Genomic DNA, 19554 nt, shown 5'->3' on the forward strand with positions numbered 1-19554 from the left:
ACTGAACTGAACTGAATACTTCTCTTCCTCCCCACTCTGTAGCATATTTTGCTCTGCTATACATGTTCTGCCTTCCTTGAAACATTCCTCATGTGATGTGAGATCCAGACACTTCATCATCGTGATCAACTTCCTTTGCCTCTGCCCCCCCTAACGCAGCTTCTCAAAGACAGTGACAAATGACCTCAGTGTCCTACAGATGATTCTTCCAGAACAGGTTATTGTCTAATAAGTATCATAAAGCTTCAGTTCATGAAAGCACCTCAAGGTCTCGTATTCCTTCTCTCCGTTCAGAGGGCTCTTTCCTGAGACATCTGCATGGACAGGCTCTCTTCCCTCTTTCAAGTCTACCCTCAAATATCCGTTTCTTCATGAGCTTCTCCTTGACCAGCCTTTTAAAAATAGCAGCCCCTCTCTCCCCAAATTTACTTCCAAATTGGTTTTCCCTCAAAACCCTATCAAACCTCTATTATGGCTTATTTATCCACATTTTCATTGTCTGTGTGTGTGTGTGCTCAGTCATGTCCCACTTCTTGCGACCCCATGGACTGTAGCCAACCAGGTTCCTCTATCCCAGGCAAGAATACTGGAGTGGGTTGCCATGCCCTTTTCTGGGACATCTTTCCCACCCGGGGATCAAACCCATGTCTCCTGCGTCTCCTGCATCTCCTGCGTCTCCTGCATTGTAGGCAGATTCTTTATCACTGAGCCACCTGGCAAGCCCCTTTCATTGTATTTATCCATTTACCCTTTAGAAAGTCAGTCTCAGGAGGACAAGAATCTTTATCTGCTTTTTCCTTTATCGGTTGGCACATGGTAGGCACATATGTATGGTGGATGAATGAGTAAAAGAGGTTTGGAATATGTATTATGTCCATTTTAACTCTTTTAAGCATTAGGACATTGAATAGAGGAGGAAGATGGAATTTCGGTTCTGAGTTTGAAGAGACCTTAGAAATCCTGACACTGGGGATGCTGCCATTGCAGATGAGTAACCTGAGGTCCAGAGAAAATGACACATGCAGCAAATGTCAAAGAAAGGCCTGGAAAAAAGACCTCATTCCCAGCTCAGCGGGGTCAGCATTCCAAGCAGATGATCCCTGGTCTGCATTGAAAAGATTTCTTCTCTGAAATGTCAGAAGCCCACATCAAGACCTGAGTCTTTGATTCCTTAAACTGACCAGATATATGCTTAAATATGACTCGATTAAATTGTGGACAGATAATTTTAGGATAGGATAAATTCAGAAAGAGCTTTTCAAAAAAGCCTGATAAAATATACCATATGTTTATTCAAGGAAAAATCACATATTTCCTATATATGTTTTCCCATATATGTTTCCCATGCATGACTATTCCACATGTTAGCATTTTCAAATCATAGGACAACAACAATAACAACAACAACAAAAAAAAATAGGAGTGCACTGTTAGACAAATAAAGTGATAAAGAGGAGAGACAGAGATGTGGGGAATTCACTGGTAATTTACTGACCTCTTCAATGCATTTTTAAAGTCAAATCAGATCATTAGTATTTACTGCTGTTCAGTCACTAAGTCATGTCAACTCTTTGCAACCCCATGGACTGCAGAACACCAGGCTTTCCCGTCCTTCACTATCTCCTGGAGTTTGCTCAAATTCATGGGCATTGAGTCAGTGATGCTATCTAACCATCTCATCCTCTGTTTTCCCCTTCCCCTTTTGCCTTCAATCCTTCCCAGCATCAGGGTCTTTTCCCATGAGTCAACTCTTCACATCAGGTAACCAAAGTATTACTACAGACCTACGCTGGTCTCAGCTGGTGATCTGCAAGTTCGCTTTCTAAACTGAATCTCCTCAGCCTTGGAGAGGAAGAATTCTGCTCAAATTAGCATTTATTCAGGAGTTTGTTAGGGGAATGTGTTTTTTATTTAAAGCCCCATTATCAAACGTTACAGTTGAGGAGGACGTCTGCCAATGATTTAAAACAGGCTCCTTTTGGAGCCCTGACACCCAGTTTAGGACCATGGCTCCGTGAAAGTGTTATTCTAGACCTCTCTGGGCCAGGCTTTCTCACTGTGATGTTCCCTTCTTGGCTTTTCTTTGAGTGAAGGAAGAGTCTCTGCATTAACTCTGTAAGAACCTGACCTCTTGGTGGGTCTTTGTGGACGTTAATTGGCAGTAGTTAAAAATGGGTCATTGAAATGTACAGTAATCAAAGATAAAGAAGAAACAATTGAAGAAAACTAGTTCTTTTCTTCATGTAAAATATTTGGGTTTTTTCATTAAAGGTATATAGACATTGTTATAAAAATAAGACTACTGTGCATACTGAATATTTTGTTTTTTCTTTTTAACCATGGGCTAATTTAAATATATAGAAATTTATGCGGTAACAGATATCTAAATAACTATCAGACAAATAATATGTGCACATGTTTCAGATATTATGCTTTAAAGAAATTAAAATTTTGGACCCTTTAAGATTCTTCTTTCTTATTTCATAAAATGATAGAACTCAAGGGTTAGAAAAAATTCAAAAAGAAATTAGAAGTAAGAAAAAGATCATTGTAGAAATTGTAGCAATGCAGGAACAAATAAACAAGTTTGTCAAAGCAGATGATGAAAAAGAAGGAAAATGTAATGGATCTAATCTGGTTGAAGAGTATTTTTTAAAAAATATTGTAGGGAAGGTGACAGATATTTAAAATGCACACAAAAAAAGATCTAACATGTGAAAAATACAGGTCACTGATGAAGAAAGCCAAGTTTAGACTTTCTTGTATAGACTTTCTATACAAACACTAAAACTGATTCTCCAATAAAACTGTCCTAATTTTTTTTAATGAAACTACATATTGAAATTATGTACTATAGTGTAATTGCTAGACTTTAAAGTAAGAAAAAAGATCCTTTGGACATCTAGCCAAAAAAGATCTTATGAAAGACTTGCAAGGGAAAAATCTAGATTATCATTAGACTTTCAGACAGCAACATGTTATGCAAGAAGATGGAATAAAGTGCAAAGTACATAAGATTCTTAAGAAAGTAAAGTGTAAAGTAAGGATTTTTCTATTCAGCAAAAATGACCACAAGTATCAAGCTGTTATCAATACAAAAGATTTCAGGGACTATTCTTTCCATATACATTTCCAGGAAAATGTACTAGAGAACAAGATTCAGAAAACCAAGATGACTTGAAAAAAAAAAACTGTCATAGGACAAGTTCCTCAACATTAAAATATGTACTTATTTATAGCACCAAATCTAAATGAAAGTCAAAGGAGGAGAATGCAAGTTGTCAAGAGCCAGATACCCTGACAATGTAAATATAGCAGACCTAAAAAAAGAGGGGAGTGAGGAGAGAATGCTCATAGAATATGCCAGAAATTTTTAACTGTTTTCAATAATCATAATTTGCAATGGTAGTACTGTATTGATGTGCTGAGCCTATTGCATGAGTAATTGGGGTGTACAGCAACTGAATGCAGACGCACCTCAGAAATAGCAGGTTCAGCCCCACACACTGCAGTGAAGCAGATATCACAAGACAGTGAGTCACAAGTTTTTTATTTCCCAATCCATATAACAGTTACATTTACACTATACTGCAGTCTATTAAGTGTGTAATAGCATTATGCCTTAAAAAACCCAATGTACATGCTTTAATTTTTTAAAAAATGTTTTATTGCTAAACAGTGCTAGCCATCACCTGACAACGCAGGGTTGCCACAAATCTTCAATTTGTAAAAAGTCCTACATCTGTGAAGCATGATAGAGCAGAGCACGTTAGAATGATGTATGCCTGTAATTATGGCATATCCTAGTTCTATCATCCTCTGTATCTCAATAGCCAGAATCCACAGTGCAGAATAAAGGAGATATAAGCATAATATGGAAAAATGTTAAGTAAGAACCCTACGGTCCTGAAATGGAATTAGAAATCCTAATATGAACTGACATGCTATCATCAACATGTGTACATCTCCAAGTTCTTTTCACAGACACAGAAGAAAAACAATGGCCAGCCCAATCACAGTGACAATTTCTGTGCCTCAATTATGGCCTTGAAATACCATTTCCCACTAAAGGAAGCAGAGTTTCTTATATGAACAGCTGTTTCCAGTTGTGGGGCATGAAGCACCTGTGACACGTCTGGGAGACCTTAGTGTGCAGACCACAAGAGCACTTTTACACCCTGTTAGCGAGAGGCTGAAAGAACTTGGCTCCGTGACCAAAGACGGGACAATCTGAGCTTCAGTAAAGATAAGAGAGGGCTTCCCTGTAGCTCAGGTGGTCAAGAATCTGCCCGCAGTGCAGAAGACCGGGGTTCGATCCCTGGGTCAGGAAGATCCTCTGGAAGAGGGAATGGCAATCCACTCCAGTACTCTTGCCTGGATAAGATAAGAAATGCAATGAATTAAAACACATAAAATGATAACAAATGCTCCAAAATGGTGCCACAGGAAGCACCTAAATCTTTCTCCTCCAAAAGTGCAGCCACACACAGGATAATTCAGAGAAATGCAGAGATTAGCGGGGTGACTGCTGCACATGGATAATGAAGCAACACCCGTAGGAGAACAGGCAGGGAACACTGAGACGCATCTTTGTCATCCCTGGCAGAGCACCATACCATAGGGAGTGGGGGGACTCCCAACTTGCAGCTTCTTTCTGAGACTGAAGGGTTTAAATGGCACACCCAGTACCCCTGACTTCTAAGGCTCCCGCCTGGCAGACAGGTCTCCAAGGCACCTGGCTCTGTGAGCCGGTGGGGCTTGTGCTTAGAAGCCCCCACAGACTATAGCAAAGAAGCAGTTTGAAAGGGCGCCCACAAGGCTCTATACCTGGGCTCAGCAGAAATGCCCATCTCTCAGTTTCTCCCCAAGAGGGGTTGGACTGCATACTTCCCAGCCGCTTCCTGAGGGCCCAGCTCTCCACCAGCCTGCGTCTCAGCGCTCACTGACGTCCTCTGCTTTGACACAACAATGGGTCTTGGCACATCCTCAACTTCAGGGATCCATTAAGAACAAAGACCCTAAACCCCCAAAATGCCACCAAAACGCTGTTTAGAACTCATAAACGAATTCAATGAAGTTGCAGGGTACAAAAGCAATTGACAAAACCCCATTGCATTATGATACACTAACAATGAACAACCAGAAAGCAAAATTAAGAAGACAGTCCTACTTACAATAGTATAAATAAAATAAAGTACCTAAGAACAAAATTAACCAAGGAGATACAAGACTTGTATACAGAAAACTACAAAACAGTGTTGATAGAAAGGTCTAAACAGATGAAAATCCCCAACTATAAACTCACTGTGTGTGTGAAAGTCATTCAGTCATGTCTGATTCTTTGCAACTGCATGGCTTACACAGTCCGTGGGATTCTCCAGGCCAGAATACTGGAGTGGGTCGCCTTTTCCTTCTCCAGGGGATCTTCCCAACCCAGGGATCGAACCCAGGTCTCCCGCACTGCAGGCGGATTCTTTACCAGCTGAGCCACAAGCAAAGCCCGTAAACTCACTAGAGGAACTGAAAAGGTTGACTAAATGTTAAGCTGTTACTGAAAGATTGGTCTATGAAGAGTTAACCAAAATGACCACATCCATGAGAATAGGAATTACATCCATAAAAACAGGATTACTGACTCAGAGCTGGACCCAGTGGGCTCTGGCTCTGTACCTGGGGGCTTGTTGGAAATGCAGAATCCCAGGCCCCATCACACACCTGCTGATCTCAGTATACACGCTGACAGATCCCCGGGTGGTTCCTCTCTACATTAACTCTTGACAGGCAATTGGTATTCATGTTCCTGATAGTGGTGAGGATCCCCGAGCCAGACAGCAATTCAGATGCTAATCAAACTGTCACAGGAAGCGGGATGGTAGATGAGGAAAGCAACCAAAGGGTAGATAAATAATGGATCCGCATAGTACAGCTAAAGTTATACGGTTGGGTCCAAAGGCCTGAGCTTGCAGAAATTCATTGAAACCATTAGAGTAACCGCTTTCAAGACTGTAACTGGTCATTTTTTGCATTGGTCACACTAGACTTGTATTCTTCTCTTATAATTTGAGAAGCATCAGTTGCACCTGCGAAAGGAAAGGCCTTGGTACTGTTCCTATGTGACCTTGGATGAGCTGCTTCACCCCCCAGCATCCAAGTCCCTCCAGCTGTAGACGAGATTTACAACTTTCGTCAGTAATGGCACAGAGATCTTAATTTGGCTGGAGTTTATGCAAGTGCCGAGTATGATTATTATTTTAGCTGACAGATAAAAAGACTGTCACTTGTTTTTGAATGCTTTGTGAAGCAAAAAAAGACAAGGATGAAATTATGCCGATCGTCTTTTTTGTTTTGCCTGCTTATGGAGTTTGATTGAACTTGTCTGAATCCCATGATAAATATGCAACATAACAATGGATTAAATGAAAGACCATTTAATTACCTGAATCAGAGCTTGTAAAAATGTATATGTGTTCATGGCAGGGGGAGACGATTGGTGTAATTAGCACCCCTGAATTTAGGAAAATTGTGTCTGGCAGGAAAATGTGTATATGTTTGGCAAAAATTGAGTGACAGGTCAAGAACTCTCCAAGCTAAGAAGATTTTATCAACAGATGCATTCCCCATCTGCTCACTGAATGCACAGAAATGGAAATCATGTTTTTTCTCTATCAACTGAAGTTTCAGTTACACTCAGAGTCCATGAATCATACCATACCGGTAACTGAGATGAAGAAATGTAAAACAGGAATAACATAAGATGAAGCTATTTTCTATGTGAAATGAAAGATACTGTCAAAGACACATTCTGGGCTTCATTACGAAACTCACACTCCTATTTGCAAAAGGCACAATTCAAAGAGACACTATAAAAGCAAATCTGTGCTTGTACCAAAACTCCTATAATCTCCGTGTAAAAGCTGGCCATTCAGGTGTTATTGGACCATAGGACACCAACAGCACAGATGGATTATTTAAGCCATGTTTAATAACACAATGTTTTCAAAATCTGCTATTTTGAAGTGATGGGGGCTTTCGTGAGATGAGATCATATGCGACATTCTTACCTGCTAGAGTTATAGTGACACCTCTGTGTCTTGCAGTGCTATTTAGAGGAAATTGGAGAAAGTTATTTAAGTTCAAGTGAAAATAATAAACTCATAGTAAGAAATTAACCATGCAATTTATCATTTATTAAATTACTCATGTGTCAACAAAGATTTGCACTGTGTTGGCCAAAAAGTTCACTTGGGTTTTTCCATATACTGTAACAGGAAAAGCCAAACAAGCTTTTTGAACAACTCAGTCAATGGCCGGGTTTGTGCAAGGCCTTGGGCTACCATGAAAAGATAAAGACCATTGTACCTTCCCCCACCCCTGTCCCACACTGGACCTTACTCAATTCTTATCAACACCAAGCTGCATATCCTTGTATTTTAGCTCACACATCATTTTTAGAGAATTCTTAATCCATCTGACTGCGGTTACTCAAAACTTAGACTTAAGGATGCGTGTGTGCCAAGCCGCTCCAGTCGTGTCCAACTTTTTGTGACCCTATGGACTGTAGCCCGCCAGGCTCTTCTGTCCATGGAATTCTCCAGACAAGAGTACTGGACTGGGTTGCCATGCCCTCCTCCAGGGGATTTTCTCAACCCAGGGATCGAACCCATGTCTCCTGCGGCTCCTGCATTGCAGCTAGTTTCTTTACCGCTAAGCCAGTGGAGAAGCCCCAGACTTAAGGGTACAGGACCTTAATTAAAAATTTTCAAAAGCTCTGATTACTGCTATTGCCATTTGCTCCTGGAAAGATACACACAAGGCAAGGCTAAAACATGGAGACTCTGTTTCTTCCAATATTAATTATGTCAAAGTGTTAACAGGGATGGTTTACTTCTCCATAATAAGGCTGAAGAGGCATTACAGAGATAGCTGACTTTTATTTCCTTTGGGCTTGGTGTTTCCTGGGTTAGTATTCCCCACCATAGAGTTTCAACTAAGTTTAGTAACTGTGTTGCATTATTAAATTCAGACACCTGAAATGCTGGCATACCACCAGTCCCCTGGGGGGTAAACTTTAACATCCATCATACAATTTAATTGTCACAACAAAGCCCTTGTTGAGATATGACTCAGGAGGATGAGACGTACTATCACATCAATGAAACAAATTAAACATGAAAGGGGAAACCCAGGCACTCTGGAAATGTAGGCAATGATTATTTCTTGGCCAACAGAAGCTTGGAGGAAACATGGATATGGCAGAAATAGAAAAATTGTGGTACTTCCTGATTCCCTTCTTAGCAGTAGGGCAAGATCAGTGTGTGGATTATCATGGACAGTTGAGGGGTCTGTTGGCACACAGACGTTCCTACTCATGATGGAGATGCTGCTCAAAAGAGGGAACACACTGCCAGGAAACCTTCCAAACCTCTTCATTTGTTGGTTAACTGTGTGGTGTTGGGAGAAGAGAGAAGGGAAGAATTTTTAGATACTTCAGAGTTTTGGCTAGAAGACTGAACTACTTGGAAGCACATATGGTGTTTCCATCAATTCTTCTTCCTAACAGTTGGGATTTTAGAAGGGCTAGAGAAATCTTGGATGTGGACAATTGCCTACACAGATGGTAATGGTGAACTGGTTTGGCCAACAGTTTTAAAGACTGATGGATTCTTATCCACTGACACACAAGAAGATGGAGGAGAAAGAAGAGGGGAAAGTGAGTTAAGAAAGTGTAACTTAATACACAAGTAAAATAATAATGTGTATTATTAATAAGCTATGGTTTCCTTACTATATTCGGACATAGCAATAATCAGAAAGCCACATCTAAAATAGCCATGAAGAATGGCAACCAGGGATGCAAAAAGCTTTGCCAAATTTCAGCTGATAAAACAACTCTGAATAACTTAATTGAATTTGTCACTTGGCACTCTGCATGTAATCATGAGATACAGGAGTCAGTAAACAGAGAAAATTTCCCCAGGGAATCAAAACTACCCATGGAAAACAAGCTTAGATTGGGATAAGTGACAAAGCAGTAGAATAAATGAAGTCTAGCAGAAGTCTTGGCCAAAAGAGACCTATTTCTATAACTATGAAGGAAACACAATAAAATCAAAAGGATTCTTAGCGGTGGGAATGCCACCTGCTCATAAAAACTGGGAAATATCCAAGGATTTGATTCAGGAAATTTATATACAAAAATTTTAACAGTCATAATACTTACTTTTAGCATATTAACATGAGGTAAAGGGCACTGGTTACAAATTTTCCAACATAATTTTGTAGTAGGAATCTTTCCCACACGTTATTTACGGCAAAATCATGAGATAAAATAAAATAAATATTGAAGGTGATGTGAGAACCAAAGTCCTTCAAAATGACAAGAACTAAATTCCTTTATACATTCAATTTATTATATTTTTATTATTTTTTTATATTTTCCCAATTATTTTTATTAGTTGGAGGCTAATTACTTTACAATATTGTAGTGGTTTTTGCCATACATTGAGCCCATTATACAGAGTGAAGTAAGCCAGAAAGAAAAACACCAATACAGTATACTAACGCATATATATGGAATTTAGAAAGATGGTAACAATAACCCTATATGCAAGACAGAAAAAGAGACACAGATGTATAGAACAGACTTTTGGACTCTATGGGAGAAGGTGAGGGTGGGATGACCTGAGAGAACAGCATCGAAACATGTATATTACCTAGGGTGAAACAGATCATCAGTCCAGGTTGGATGCATGAGACAAGTGCTCCAGCCTGGTGCACTGGGAAGACCCAGAGGGATGGGATGGGGAGGGAGGTGGGAGGGGGGTTCAGGATGGGGAACACATGTAAATCCATGGCTCATTTATACATTCAAGATTTACTGGATACATGTTGTGTTCTAGGCATTGCCCTGTGTCCAGGAGATACCGGACTACTCTCACGGAACTCAGAGCCTCCTTGGGGCAGACAGCCCTGTCTAAGGTTTAAACTGCTCTATGAGTATCAGTGAGCTGTCAGGGAAAAGCGCTGCAGAGGAAATGCGGGATTAGATGTTTGAAGGGAGAGAAAGTTACCAGATGGAAAGGGGCTGAGGAGAAGAGCCCCACTCAGGGGAACGGCCTTCACTAGGGCAGTACAATGTGACTCGCTCAGTACTCAGATGGGTGGTATGCCAGGGGGAAATGCAGGAAGTGGGCCATTATGGAGCCAAGTGGAAACACTGTTTACCGCAACTTAAACATCCATCGACAGAGGAATGCATAAGGAAGATGTGATTTACATATACAACAGAGTATTACTCAGCCACAAAAAGGAATGAAATAATGCCATTTGTAGCAACATGAATGGATTTAGAGATTATCACAGTAAGTCAGAGAATGACAAATGTCTTATGATGTCACGTAAATGTGGAATCTTAAAAAAAATGATACAAATGAACTTATTTACAAACAAAAACAGACCCACAGACATAGAAAATAAACTTATGGTTACCAAAGGAGAAGGGTTCAGTTCAGTTCAGTCGCTCAGTCGTGTCCGACTCTTTGCAACCCCATGAATCGCAGCACTCCAGGCCTCCCTGTCCATCACCAACTCCTGGAGTTTACTCAAACTCATGTCCATTGAGTCAATGATGCCATCCAGCCATCTCATCCTCTGTCGTCCCCTTCTCCTCCCGCCTTCAACCTTTCCCAGCATCAGGGTCTTTTCCAATGAGTCAACTCTTCACATGAGGTGGCCAAAGTATTGGAGTTTCAGCTTCAGCATCAGTCCTTCCAATGAACACCCAGGACTGATCTCCTTTAGGATGGACTGGTTGGATCTCCTTGCAGTCCAAGGGACTCTCAGGAGTCTTCTCCAACACCACAGTTCAAAAGCATCAATTCTTTGGTGCTCAGCTTTCTTCACAGTCCAACTCTCACATCCATACATGACCACTGGAAAAACCATAGCCTTGACCAGACGGACCTTTATTGACAAAGTAATGTCTCTGCTTTTTAATATGCTGTCTAGGTTGGTCATAACTTTCCTTCCAAGGAGTAAGTGTCTTTTAATTTCATGGCTGCAGTCACCATCTGCAGTAATTTTGGAGCCCAGAAAAATAAAGTCAGCCACTGTTTCCACTGTTTCTCCCATCTATGTGCCATGAAGTGATGGGACTAGATGCCATGATCTTTGTTTTCTGAATGTTGAGTTTTAAGGAGAAAGGTAGGGGGTGATTAATTAGGAGTTTGGTATTAACATGTACACACTACTATAAAATAACAACAAGCACCCAGGAGCTCTACTCAATATTTTGTAATAGCCTATGGGGGAAAAGAATCTGAAAATCTATATATGTGTGTATAACTAAATCAGTTTATGTACACCTGAAACTAATACAATGTTGTAAATCAACTATGCATGTATGCTAAGTCATTTCAGTCATGTCCAACTCTGTATGACCCTATGGACCATAGCCCACCAGGCTCCTTTGTCCACGGGATTCTCCAGGCGAGAATACTGGAGTGGGTTGCCATGCCCTCCTCCAGGGGGTCTTCCCAACCCTGGGATTGAACCCCTGTTTCTTGTGTCTCCTGCATTGGCAGGTGGATTATTTACTGCTAGCGCCACCTATGAAGCCCGTAAATCAACTATACTTCAATCTTAAAAATAATGATTTAAAAAAAACCAAGTAAGACTTGTGAGGTGCTTTGTAATACCAGCTCTGCTTTCTAATATGAGTGACAGAAGACATTCAAGCAGTTGAGGTAAATGGGGAAAAAATTGGTTCATTGGGTCTGAGTGATTTATTTACTTTTATTGACCGATCTGCAGCATTCCAGTTTCATGTTGTATTTTGAAGATATCTCCTTAAGTGGACTTAGCCTTGATCACGAAGTAGTCCCAACAACCTTTTTTTTTTAAATGATCATCTTCTTATCTATACTGTGAAAAAGCCTTGAGCCCTACCATCCTTGAAAAGTAGTGAAGTTGGCATGTTTGCTTTCTGCATTTGATTAAGAGTAAAGCCCTTCCTGTTTTAGAATGAATTTTGTTAGTGAGCCCAGCAGGACACAAAAAATAGAAGTGCTCTGAAGCTCTACAGTATTCTGTGTGGCATACGTTATCACCTTTGTGACACCAGTCTCCACCTACAGGAGATGCCGTCTCTCTGGTGGCTTTGTCCTTGCAAAGGCGGAGGCCCCTTACCTAACAGGGATTAACCCCCTATGAAGCTTTAACAAGGGGCAGGGGTGTGTCCCCAGTGACACAGTGACAGAAATCTTCCCCGACGTAAAGTGAACATTACCCAAATAGAGCTAAAGAAAGCTCTATTTCCTTGGGTCCTTTGCTTCTTTTTAGTTCAAGCTAATATAATAATTTTTTATGAAAATATTAATGCTATTTACATTCTTGGAGCCATTCAAGATTCTGGAGTTCCCATTCAAAGTTCAGGGCCTCAAAGTCGTGGCGTAGAAAAAGTTCAGTGTCAAGAATGTGGCCATGGAGAGGTATCCCAACCATAGGAAAATATTGGTTTCTTTTGAATGCTTAAAAAAAAAAAAAAAAGTTTGTCAGCAGCATATCTATTAACGTATTGCCCAGTTCCAGATTTTCGCTTTTTACAAACCTTTTTTGTTGGTGGTCCATTCATATAATTTGCTGTGAAGAGACTTGACTGGGCTTAATTGGTCTCTTGTTTTTAGAGATGATACTACTTACTTATCTGATATTCGGTTACCATTTCAGATAATGCCGTGTTACTTTGAGGTGCACAACAAAGTGATTCGGTTGTACATATGTGTTGTTCAGTTGCTCAGTCCTATCTGAGTCTTTTGTGACCCCGTGGGCTGTACCCTCCAGGCTCCACTGTCCATGGGATTTCCCAGGCCAGAACACTGCAGTGGCTTGCCATTTCCTTCTCCAGGGGATCTTCCTGACCAAGGAGAGAACCATGTCTCCTCCATTGGCGGGCGGATTCTTTGCCACCGACTCACCAGGGAAGCGCATACATACATATGTGTGGGTGTGTGTGAGACACGGGGAGAGAGAATCTTTTTCAGATTCTTTTCCTATATAGGTTATCACAAACGGTGATACCGTCAGTCATCCTCGCTGATTATCTGTTTAATAGTGTGTATACATTAGTCCCCAAATCCTAAGTCATCCCCTCCGCTCCCCCTTTCGTTCGTTTCCTACATCAGTGGTTCTGTATCTCTTTTGTATATAAGTTGGACCTAGAGATTATCATACTAAGTGAAGTAAGCCAAAGACAAGCATATGATACTGTTCATATGTGGAATCTAAAAACAATGAACTAATTTCAGACAACTTTTAAACACAAGGCTCCTGTTTGTATCATCCATGCTCTTCACAAATGCTGACTACGTTAGCAAAAATCTCTCAACTCTTAACCAATATTTTCTCTTCTGTGAAGTAAGATACTGTAATAGAAAAAGCACCAAACCTAGAAAGCTAGAACTCCCTACCAAAAACTGCCAGTCATGAAATAAGAGAACTTAAAATGTCATTTAGGGACTTCCTTGGTGGTCCAGTGGCTAAGTCTGCCTTGCAATAAGATCCCACATGTTGCAGAGCAGCTAAGCCCTTGCACTCAGAGTCAACCAAGACCCCGTGCAGCCAAATTTTTTTAAATGTCAATTAACCTCTGAGCTTTAGTGTCCCCACTTCACAGATGGGAAAATACTAGTGTGTTCCTGATGCTCTTAAGACTGTTTGTCAGTCCAATAATGAAAGTGTACCTAAAAGCATGTTGTATTATTTACTTATTTGTTGAGTATAACTGTTGACGTGTCTAAAATGCAAAGCCGTGCTTCAAAGATTATGTCTTTATTCAATGCTAAGGCCACCTGGAAGCATTTTTACTGGGAGCTGAGCCCCGGGGAATTTGATACAGGCATTAACTTAGACAACCTACAAGAATGAATGGTTATCATATCCTTCAAACATCTCATTTAGTATCAACTTTCTCTTCTGAAATTTTGATAGGAGAGCTAATCCACTGAAGACAGAGGCCTGGGTGAATGCCTGCTGTGCTGAAATGCGGAGATGACTCGTTTCGGCCTGGGTACTTTAGAATTGAGGCCTGGCAGGGTATGAAATTGACAACCTGCAGTGAAAATTTTAAAACACATAGACTCTTTCTCAGATTCACTGTTTCTCTTATTAAATGTGAGTCTCAGAGGTATCTTTTTTGTCGCCAAAAGTTTTGGATCTGTTGAAAAGCCTGGGCAGGTATTAGATTGAGTCCCTTGAGCTCCACACTAACTGCAAGGCAGAAATATTTTTGGTCTGGCAATTTCAAGGCAGTTGGTTGTCTGAAACATGGAAAAACCTCCTTCTGGCCTTTTAAAAATGCCTGATTTGACTGGCACTACCTCCTGATGGGCCCCCCAGGGAGAATTAGTTTCAAACTGCAGTTACAGGAAGTGGACTGAATGAAGTTACTGGGTGAATTAGGAATGTATACTTATATATTGAAAAAGAAAATGTCTACCCAAAACCTAACCGAAACAGCAATATTGGTTTTGGCTTCATTGGAACTGCACTGCCCTTTGGTCTTCTTTTGTTTTCTGATGGTATTTGGCCAATGGGTTCAGCTGCTTGTGCTGGAATTTGTGGTTCACAACATTAGGATCAAGGCATGGGAAGTCCTTTATAAAATAGTCTTATAGCAATGAAGCCAAGATGTTATAATGTGCATGAGTGTTATGAATGTAACCAAAGACTAGAAAATAGGCGTGTGTCCTGCTTTCTGAAATATAGATTTTCCTCACTTTGAAAAATCCAGAAAAGCTGGATTTAAGTCAAATTGAATTTTCTGGTGGTCTTCCATGGTTAAAAAAGCAGTGTGGCTATTAGGAAAATAAACCCTCCAGTGAATTACAGTATTAGTTCAAGTGTAAAACAGATAATGAGGACTCTTCAGTGTTCCTGAGAACTTGATGGTCACGTCTCCTTTGAAAATCTTACACAGACTGTGTCTCACCTAGAAAAGTGAATAAAGCACAACTGAGGTTATATCAGTAATTCTGCAGGTGTTTGATACAGTGATTCTGGGATCATTGATGGATCCCAGCCCTCCTGGGTCCCCATGGTGTTTATCTTTAGAGTCACCTTGAAGATCTTTTCATTTCTCTCTATCACTTTGCAATTTTCCCTTTTCCTATAGACAAATCCTAGCAAATCTGGTGTGAGTTCTTGCTGACCATGCTCCCTACCCTTGGCCAATGTGTCTCTGAATAAAGTGCAGAAAAGTGCAGCTGGTGACCAGAAACGGCAGGAGAGGGGCCATCATTCACTGGGTGTCTGCCCTGGGCAGGAAGCGTGCTAAGCGCTTTACACACAACACTCACTCCCGCACATCACTTTGAGATGTCTGGGGTGGGGGCCATGCACCCTGGAGTAGCCCACTAGCTCAGAGGAAGCAAAGGACGCTGCATTTAAGAGGTACCAGAGTTGATGGACCTACATGTCTAGTTTTGTCCAAGAACTCTCAAATCACTGGTTAAGAATGTCAAAGACAAATATCATATGATATCATTTATGTGTGTAATCTTTAAAAAAAAATGATACAAATGAACTTATTTACAAAACAGAAAGAGATTCACAGACATAGAAAACAAGTTTATGGTTACCAAGACAGAAAGGGGCGGACAGGGCTAAATTAGGAGTTTACTAATTTACACTACTGTATATAAACTAGAAAAACAACAAGGACCTGCTGGATAGCCCAGGGTGGTCTGCTTAATGGTCTGTGATAATCTTTAAGGGAAAATAACCTGAAAAGGAATATATGTGTTTGTATGGGTGTGTGCCTGCTCAGACGCTTCAGTCTTGTCCAACTCTTTGCGACCCCATGGACTGTAGCCCACCAGGCTCCTCTATCCATGGGGATTCTCCAGGCAAGAATACTGGAGGGTTGCCATGCCCTCCTCCAGGGGATCTTCCCCACCCAGGGATCAAACCCACGTCTCCTGTGTCTTTTGCATTGCAGGCAGATTCTTTACCACTGAGCCACTGAAGAAGCCCCAAATGTGTGTGTGTGTGTCTGTGTGTCTGTGTGTATTGCATTTGCCTAAAAGTTCCAGGATGAACTTTTAGGCCAACCCTAAAGTGTAGAGCTCAATCACTTTGTTATCCACCTGAAACATTATACATCAACAGTATTTCAATAAAAAAAATAATAAAGGTATACAATTAAAAAAAAACAAACAAACAGACTGTGTCTCTCCAGGTCTCCTCAGAATGAGGATGGCTTTAGATCAGGTGCTCCGTTCCTCGGTCACCCTTCGGGCTTGCCTGGAATTGGAGGCCAAGCCGTCTTCCGGGCCTTCTGACTGAGAAACGTCCCTTCCCTTCCGCGCTCTGAGATCGCGGCCCTGCTGGTCTGACCGCTGCCTTCCGCTCTGCTTTGTCCACGCAGGTAACCACGCTGACTCAGGAGGTCTCCCAGCTCGGCAGGGACATGAAGACGGTGATGCAGCTTCTCGAGCACGTCCTGTCGCCGCAGCAGCAGTCCCGGCTTTGCTCTCTGCACACCGCCTCTCTGTGTCCCTCCGGTTTCCAGGGCAGGACGGCCTGGAGCACGCACCAGCCCTGTCTGCACTTGCAAGCCGCCGGCTCCGCGTACAGCCCAGCGCCGCTGTGCCAGGGGAGCGTCACCCCCGACAGCTGGAGCGTGGGGCCCTCCTCGGCGGGGGGCAGCCCCCAGCGGACGGGCGCCCAGGAGCAGAGTCCGGCGGGCGGGGAGCTCCGCGCCTCCCCGAACCTGGACCACGTGCCTGCCCACTGCCCGGTGGTCCAGGAAGGTCGCCTGCAGTTTCTCAGGTGCGTCTCCCCGCAGTCGGACACGACGCTGACGCCGCTGCAGTCTATCTCGGCCACCCTCTCCTCCTCCGTCTGCTCCTCCTCAGAGACGTCTTTGCACCTGGTTCTCCCCAGCAGATCGGAGGAGGGGAGCTTGGGCCAGGGCGCCGTGAGTTCCTTCAGTCTGGAAAACCTGCCAGGATCTTGGGAGCGGGAAGGACGGGCATCCGTCTCCACCGAAGCCCTGGAGAACTTTCCCCTGGAAATGGTCGCAAGCACAGCAGAGGTGAAAGATGACAGAGCCGTGCACGTATGATGCAGTGTACCTGGACGGCGCCCGCCTCCGCCCGTCGCCGCGGGATGTCAGCCCGGGGTGGCCTCGCTTGCCCCTGGCAGCCTGAAGACTGGGCAGAGCCGTGGAAAACGGGCCCCAGGGCAGGAGAACCACCTCCATCCCGCAGCAGACACTTCCTACATCCTAGCGACAAAGTAGGGCCCATTACCTGTGCAGGTATTAACTTACTGGTCTGTTTGACAGACTTTGGTAAAAGTCCAAAGACCCTGAGGGTCTGAGCAGCTACAAGTCGCAGACGAAGAATGTGTGGACTCGAGTCCTGGGTGGCTTTTCAGAAGAGCAGCAAAGGTTTTTCCTGAGTGCCTGCGTGTCCCTCCTGAACAATATCCATATTGTGGGCTCTGGGAGTACACAGCTCCTGCTGATCTATTTTTCAAAAATAGAAGGCGAGTGGACAATTATCACTGCATGTCATCTCCTAGACAATCAGTCACACAGAGCCGGTGGCCAGCGGTCAGCTATTGCACGTTATTTGCCATGTAAATGAATATGTCTTTATTTATCAAAAAAAAAAAAAGAGAGGCTATTTTTATATCCTTGGTATGAAATATGTATTTAAACTATTTAAACTATTTATAAAGAAATGAATGTTTTCTTTTCATTTTGGTAAAAAAAAAAAAAGCTTGCTGTTTTAACAAGAAATGCACTACTGTTATGTCTAGTAGATCAAAAATTATTATTAAGAGGATGTAGTTTTGAAAGGAAGCCCACCCCCCTTTTATCTGCATGCAGTTTGCAACAAATGTATCCTCATGCTTCTGGATTACAAAAGAAAAGTGAGGTCATATTTTATTAATGAAATAAAAACCCGGCCAGAGTGTCTGGCATGGTGGGGGGTGGGGGCAGAATCCACCCGAGCTCCGGGGACTCGCGTAGAATCCTGACTTGAGGCTACCCCCACCATGCCCACATAAATGTTTCTCCTCCAGCCATCGTAAGTGTGGTTCTGAAACCCAAAATTGGTCTGGGGAATATGAAACCACAACTACATTGAACTATTTTGGCCTCAAAATTAGGAAGAAAACCTTGAGTGTGTTCTTCCTCTGTGCTTATCTTTCAGGGGAGCTTGTGTAGACTGGTGAACATTCCAAAATGAAGCCAGAACTTCTGAACTCTAACTTGTAAACGGGCTGCCAGCTTGCTTTGGATCAGCACTTTCATTTTTTTCTTGAAAGCTCTCAACAGTGCTGTAAGTTATGAAGAGCAGGTGTTTTCATTCTCCTTTTGCAGAGAAAAAAAAAAAAATAAAGCCCCAGCGATTATACAGCTAGGATGCTGGAGACAGTCTAGAACCCATAATGCTTTCTACACCTCAACCAATATCCAAATTCAGATGCTGGCATGGTAATAATTTAAATGCCTTCACTTCAGGTTTATTATGGTTAAGAATGTGTAGGGCCTTATCATTTAAGACGTTCTTAGAGAATATACTGAATTCACTTTCTGGAGTCCCCTGTTCCCATTTCCCACTGCAAAGAATAACTAATTTGAAAATTGTATTATTAAAGACATCTACACAAAGCAAGACTTCTGGTGTGTGACTCTTATACCCTAAAACTGGATAGAGCAGCAGAAAGAAAATAAAGCTTTTCTAAGAAAAGTGAAAGCCATACATGTGTCTGAGGCAGGTCGTTTAAGAGTGTATCTTCTATTCCCCCAGTTCCAAAGTTCAATCTCTCCTTACCCAAGTGAATGGGGAAACTGAGGCAAAGGCAACATGCAGGATTTAACATATGTATTTGTAGCCACACTTTTTTGCTCATCCTGACATACATCATCATTTTAAGTACCATTCCAATAGAACTAACTGGTGCTGGTTCTGCTGTCTTTCTGGAAAACTATCACGGCTATCACAGGCTAATAATAAAGCCCAACATTCTGATCTGTGAGTACTGACTATATATCAACACATTTAAGGAGTAACACCTTATGTTTCCTTACACAACAGTCAACAATGCTAAAGTTATTATTTTATTCCCATTTTGTAAATGAATAATTGGGACACAGATTTTTTTAAACTGCCCAGTCACACTGTTTTAAATAACAGCCCCAGTACTCCTGTGGACACCCTGGGTACCCCTCCTTTCATGTCCAAATCTATTCCTGCTGCCTTTTGAAGTTGTACTCGTCATTAATTTCCCTTGAAATCCATGAATAAAATAAAATATTTGGTTTTGGTGGTTTTTTTTAAGCACACCTATGGGATAAATTGGGCTTCCCAGGTGGCAATAGTGGTAAAGAACCTGCCTGCCAATGCAGGAGACGTGAGATGCAGGTTGGATCCCTGGGTTGGGAAGATCCCCTGGAGGAGGGCGTGGCAACCCACTCCAGTACTCATGTCTGGAGAATCCCATGGACAGAGGAGCCTGGCGGGCTACAGTCCATGGGGTCAC

At 42.1% G+C, this 19554-nt stretch overlaps 1 protein-coding gene across 1 annotated transcript in view; it reads left to right on the top strand.

The window, feature by feature from the left end:
• KCNH8 (potassium voltage-gated channel subfamily H member 8) overlaps positions 1-19296 on the top strand; it is a 445720-nt gene extending 426424 nt beyond the window's left edge. The window contains exon 16 of the mRNA XM_043474814.1: positions 16424-19296. Coding sequence (XP_043330749.1) covers positions 16424-17122 — 699 coding nt within the window. The 3' untranslated portion in view covers positions 17123-19296. The remainder of the gene's footprint in view (positions 1-16423) is intronic.
• The last annotated feature ends 258 nt before the right edge of the window (positions 19297-19554 follow it).

Source organism: Cervus canadensis, chromosome 7, assembly GCF_019320065.1.
Source record: "Cervus canadensis isolate Bull #8, Minnesota chromosome 7, ASM1932006v1, whole genome shotgun sequence".
In the NCBI taxonomy this organism is placed as follows: Eukaryota; Metazoa; Chordata; class Mammalia; order Artiodactyla; family Cervidae; genus Cervus; species Cervus canadensis.